The sequence below is a fragment of the Primulina tabacum genome, chromosome 3 (genome assembly GCF_025594145.1).
Source record: "Primulina tabacum isolate GXHZ01 chromosome 3, ASM2559414v2, whole genome shotgun sequence".
NCBI lineage: Eukaryota > Viridiplantae > Streptophyta > Magnoliopsida > Lamiales > Gesneriaceae > Primulina > Primulina tabacum.
In genome coordinates, this window is record NC_134552.1 from 50,089,510 (window position 1) to 50,095,515 (window position 6,006).

At 34.0% G+C, this 6,006-nt stretch overlaps 2 protein-coding genes across 2 annotated transcripts; one reads left to right on the forward strand and one right to left on the reverse strand.

Annotated features, from left to right (window-relative positions):
- The first annotated feature begins 1,542 nt into the window (after positions 1 to 1,542).
- LOC142538767 (uncharacterized) lies at positions 1,543 to 2,418 on the forward strand. The gene has a single exon (XM_075644068.1). It carries the CDS (start codon positions 1,543 to 1,545, stop codon positions 2,416 to 2,418), a length of 876 nt encoding a protein of 291 aa, XP_075500183.1.
- Positions 2,419 to 3,477: 1,059 nt separating this feature from the next.
- Positions 3,478 to 5,031, reverse strand: LOC142539168 (benzoate carboxyl methyltransferase-like). The gene is made up of 4 exons (XM_075644446.1): positions 4,930 to 5,031; positions 4,427 to 4,840; positions 4,042 to 4,296; positions 3,478 to 3,868 (listed from the first exon to the last, which is right to left on the reverse strand). Exons 1-4 carry the CDS (start codon positions 5,008 to 5,010, stop codon positions 3,479 to 3,481), a joined length of 1,140 nt encoding a protein of 379 aa, XP_075500561.1. The 5' UTR covers positions 5,011 to 5,031; the 3' UTR covers position 3,478.
- Positions 5,032 to 6,006: the final 975 nt, after the last annotated feature.

The window sequence follows — 6,006 nt, forward strand, 5'->3', positions numbered from 1 at the left end:
AAGAATATCCCAGAAATTTTCCCTCTGTAGATTTAGCATCAAAAGCTTTTAAATTATTTTTGTCATTGTCAAGAATAAAACATTTGGAACCGAATATTTTGAAATAAGAAACCACATTTTTGCGTCCATGTCAGATCTCATATGGTGTTTTCACATGAATTGATCTGTTCTGAGTGTAACATACAATGTTTACTGCTTCTGCCCAAAACCTTTGAAAATACCAGAATCAACAAGCATTGTTCTAGCAGCTTCTTTAAGGGTCTGATTTCTTCTGTCAGCTACACCATTTTTCTGAGGAGTTGAGTTAAAGAAAATAAATTAATTTGCTATTTTTATTTTTGAAATCACAATAAATCGACTATTTCTTTTTTGAAAGATGGCTTGATAACAGCGCAAGTGGTCGATTTGTTTGTAAGCGAAAGCATAAATGGGCCGCTTTTATTCGGATTTTAAAAATTTGGGCTGCTTTTATTCGGATTTTAACACAAAAAATAAACTTTTAAATAACATTTAAAAAAATTAAATAATACTATTTATGGTTTTTGAGGTTCGGAAAATTATTTTTCGAAAATGACTCTGACGCGGTATTTCCATACGATGCACGTGGTCAAATATATATTCTCACACGTGAAATATCAGAAAATATGAAAATAAAAATTTCTTAGTGATATAAATCGGAATTTGGTGGCCCTTTATTATGCAATGATTATATATTGAACTCGATTAACACAAAATTCTTGTTAGATTATTTCACGAGTCAATTTTGTGAGATAATATTTAATCTGACCAAACTCATTCAAAAATAATCTTTTTGATTAACACAAAATTCTCGTTAGATTATTTCACGAGTCAATTTTGTGAGATAATATTTGATCTGACTAAATTCATTCAAAAATAATATTTTTGAAAAATATTATTTTTTATATCAAAAATTTTATTGTGTATTGTATTTATGAATCAGGATGACTCGTTTCACGGAAATAGAACCGTGAGTCCGTCTCAAAAGAGACCAATTCTTTGATTAAATAGTCATTTCATTTAACTTTAAATGATAATTTTTTTTAAAAAAAAGTTGAAACAATTATTTTGTATTGTATGTATGAATAAGGATGACTCGTTTCACGGAAATAGAACTGTAAGTCCGTCTCAAAAGAGACCAATTCTTTGATTAAATAATGGTTTTATTCAACTTTAAGTGATAATTTTAAAAAAAAAGTTGAAACAAATAAGGACATATAATCACAATATATTTAAAAGGAAATATCTGTTTTATCTCTTAGATTTATTTAAGTCAAGAATCCCCCTGAATCAGATTATTTACCCTTTTTCAATTAATGCTCGAGAGAGTCCTGCGCGTTTAAGATACAATTTCTTTGACAAGTTTACTTGTAGCCCAATCAGAAGAAATTTTCCAAATCACTATCCTATTAGAATTCTAATTGATCATTATATAGTTAAACAATTCTCAAAACCCTCCTACTTGCGACGACGATTTTCTTGGCAAAAAAAAACGAGGAAAAAAGTGATTCAAGATAGAGTATAATGGGATCCAAAGACACAGAGTCTTCTGTTACCAATGAATCTTCTTGGCTGACGCAGAAATGTGTAAAGATCGTCGAGGAAAAGAGGATTAAGTGGTTCTCCATGAAAGAAAGAATCACGGAACTAGTGAGCAACGTTAATATCTCCAACGTCCGAGAAATCGCGGCAGAAATCTCGAAAGAAGATCTGTTTGAGGGTAGGGGTGTGTTCTGTCAAGAGATTATGAAATCCCAGATGAATTCTCCTCGGTTAACCAATGTTTATGCCGCTTTAGTGGCAATCATCAACTCTAATTTCCCTGACTTGGGGCTTCAGCTGGTGAAAAGGGTTCTTTTAAAGCTTAAAGACGAGTATAATTACGATGGCAAAAGCGGTAACATGAAAAGATTGCGGGTTCTTTCCAAGTTCTTGGCGCACTTTGTGAATCAGTTGGTCGTTTACCCGCTTTTGGCGAATGACGTGTGCTTGTTTCTGATGGGGAATCCGAACTCGGATCACGTCGAGGTTGCGGTGAAGTTCTGCATTGAATGTGGCTCGACTTTCAAAGAATTCTTGCCCATCAAGTTCAGGACTGTTCTTCAGGAGTTTCATAGGGTTTGTCACGAGGTAGAGATAGAAAGGAGTGTTCGCTTCTTGCTTTTGATGCTTTTCAAGATTCAAAGACGTGGGTTTAGGGATTATCCGGGGATGATAGATGAATTGAACCTCGTTAAGATTAGAGATCAACAGATTCATCAAGTGTCTATGTTGCATGTTCTTGACCCTGAGAGCAGTGCTGATGATTTTGAGGTTGACCTTCATGACTTTTGTGGTATTGACGACAGTTCAGACGACGACGACGGGGATGACGATGAGGTGTCGTCTCAGAAACATTAGGGCGTTCGGATGTAAGGCGTGAAGTTGAACAAGGCGGATACGAAGAATGGATGGATTACAACATTCTTTGGTACCTTTTTTGGTAAGAAAATATATAATATTAGTTTAATGACAAAATATATTCTAGTTTGTTTAAGATTCTATCCAGTATTAGTAGGTGAGGTTACAATTGTAGCTTCTACCGATTAAAGACATTCAACCAATTATAACACTACAAGAAATCTGACCTATCGCGACGCACAGCATGTCGTCATATGCTACCATTTCACATTATGCGTCGTCAAATGTAAAATTTCTTGTAGTGCGAAGATGGTATTTTTCTTAATTAATATTCTACGTACGTACATATGAACTGCAGCAAATTAATTGTCCAGTTTTACAAAAGCTTAAATTTATATTCTAGAAAAATTTAACATGATATGGAAGTGAAATTTTTTATTAAAGACAAGAATCTGCTGAGCCTCACCATATAAATTAAGTATCAATGTCAATGAAGTGGTCGGTAGTCGTTACTATATGTTCTTTATAATTACGTACATGAAAAGTTTCCTCAAATTTATCTAATTTGCAATTTTTGTAATCTGTGTTATCAAATTTTTGTAATATGTTCTTTATAATTACGTACATATGGAAGTTTATCTAATTTGCAATTTTTGTAATCTGTGTTATCAAATTTTATTTTTAATATGCTATATTATTATTTGCAATTTTTGACCATTTTTTGACACGGTGCTAATGAGACGACCGTGTGGTGCTAACATGTACCTATGTGGCGTACATGTGTGCAATATCATGTCAGTACTCATGATAAAATAAAAATAAAATCGATTATTTTTATCGTGTAAAATTGTTCAAATGAATTGGTTACGAAAAGTAAATTTTTATCAAAAACATCAAACTGTGGATATATATCATTGACAATTATTAACGCATAGATGGTACTAGACTAAATTTATATAGGAATCACGGACACGGCCTTTATTGGATAATATCAAGAACATTTATTAATACATGAAGTACTGTTTAAAGTGGTTTTATGGATCAACTTTTGTATCAGCACTCATTTCATTCTCAAGCAAATGATAATATTGTAGAAAGATGGTTGCTCCGTTGACAGATACTCAGCGAGTTTCTTTGCATATTTTCCATACAACTTGTCTATGATGGAGCTCCCGAAATGGCTCGTCAATACCGGTTCTGTATAAGCCCGGATGAAATCCGAGACGCGTTTTCCACGGCTGTGGTCTGAGGCGGACCCGTTTGCGCCAAGCTGAGAAATCTGGTCTAGTGTATCTTCATGTTTGACATGTGCATCCCAAGGAACTAGAAAGGCCTCGAACTTGTCGAGATTGAAGGATCCCTCTTTTTGTATCACTCCCTCCACGTCTTGTTTGCTTGGTGTGTATATAGGCATGTTGAATGAATGCAAATCACTCTCCTTCACAAGTCCCTGGTTCATTAATTTGATTGGTTGGTTAGAAATATTATTTTGATGATCATGCGTGCAAATTATATGTATATATACAATTTGTAGACATCATCCATGTGTCTCTGATATCTATGTTCTTTGGTAACATCAAATTGTCATAAATATGAATTTTCAATCTATTTTTCCCAATATACCTCATTCACCATTTCAAGAAGTGAGCTCGCAAGAAGTGTGAAATGTGCGCAGTCATCTTTTGTGGACGGGTCCTCGACACTTCTGCCAACAAATGTGAGAACCATACGGCCACCCGGGACCATTTCCTCACCCCGTGAAGTCAAGAATGTGGTGAAATCCCGGCGATATTGTCTTGCATATGCTTCGAATATCTCCGGGGGACTTGCCATTGACATGTGAATGTTTTCTTTGTTATTCTCCAGTCCTTCAGGAATCTACATCATTTGCAGCATTTGAAACTACGAAACAGATTCTAATTAAAATGTAATATAATATATATATGTATATATATATACACACACACACGATGACAGCGGTACCAAAGAAACATGCATGCAAGTATACCTTAGAGAGCCACTGGAGACTGAAGGACGAGTAAACAAAGTTGAGAGTGTTGCTTGGAAACAGTCTGCCATAGAAAGATCCCGGCAAACCAGAAACAAAACATCTAATCCCTTCGTTTCCCGTCACCTCATTCAGTTTCTTGTAAAAACTCGGCAGCAACTTAAACAAGTTGTTGAAGTCATTCCCTTCAAGATCATTCAAAAACACTTCCATTTCAGGCAACTCATGATCAACGTTATTCAGCTTACGCAACCTTCCGATCGTGTCAATTATCTCAGCGACGACAGAGAGCGTGTTGGGTCCAGACGAACAACCCAAATCAACCATCTTGAAGCATTTCGAGAAGCCATTATCCGCGACCATTTCTTTGAGGCACTCATCCAAGACATACTTCGCTTTCGATATCCCTATTTTCTGAGAGATTAAAGAATAAACACACAATGCATTGGTTATATCACATGAAAAAAAAAACAATGAATTAATATCTTTTGTGTGTAATTTACTTGATGGGCAGAATTGTTGGCGTAGCTAGTTTCACCATTTCCTACAGTCATGTGCACACTAACTTCCTTTAATACTCCCATATTCGATTAACTTCTTTGAAATTTTTCTGCGGTTTTCAAGTTTGATTGTGATATTAATCTTCCAAGTCGATCTATATATAGGGAGTTACATACTTTCCTGGTTGATTCGTTGTTATTTGACCCTGTCACGTAGTCTAATTTGACAGCAAATATCAGAAATTTTTTAACTGTTGAGTTTCTTCATTCTTGGGAACTGGTTGTAATATAAAATATGCATGAGCTACAATGTATTGAAACAATTAATTTAATGTACGTGTACCCGTAGGAACAAGCAAACTGCGTCATTATTTAATTACAAATATCGTATTCCAGCTTATTATATAATATATATTTAGTTTTGTTATGATATACACACACTGTGTCAACGTCTATACTCATAAATGAGGTTACACTTACTTATTGAATATACAATTTTGATATCACATCGAGTAAGTGGGTGTCATCTCATTTTTTGGTATAAGGGTGAATACGATTAATGGACAACATACTAATTACTTCCTCTCAATTTCTAATATTTCTATTCTAATTTAAATGCATATTAGCTTCTTGTTACAATGAAAAATAATTAGTGTCTCGAGTTATATTTTTTTCTAAGTCATTGCTAACTTCCCTGAATTTTAATTATTGGAATGTCCCTTCCGGCCTTCCCTGAAATTACTGGAGTGACACTACTTGCTAATAAAATCAATATCTGAGCGCCTCTGGCTAATAGAATCCAGATACGCCGAAGCCAATTACTTACAATATATATATATATATATATATATTCGATATCAATGACTATATATATAGTCGATATCAATGACTATATATATTGAATATATATTGGATATTTTTTTGGTGTACAAAATAAACACCAAAAAAATAAATTTGGAGTCATTGATATTGAAGATCCACACAAATTTAAACATCATTACAAAAATTTTAATATTTTTTTAGATATGAAAGACTAAAATCCAAATAATAAAAATCAGCGGAATTGTTTAAGGGGTTTGG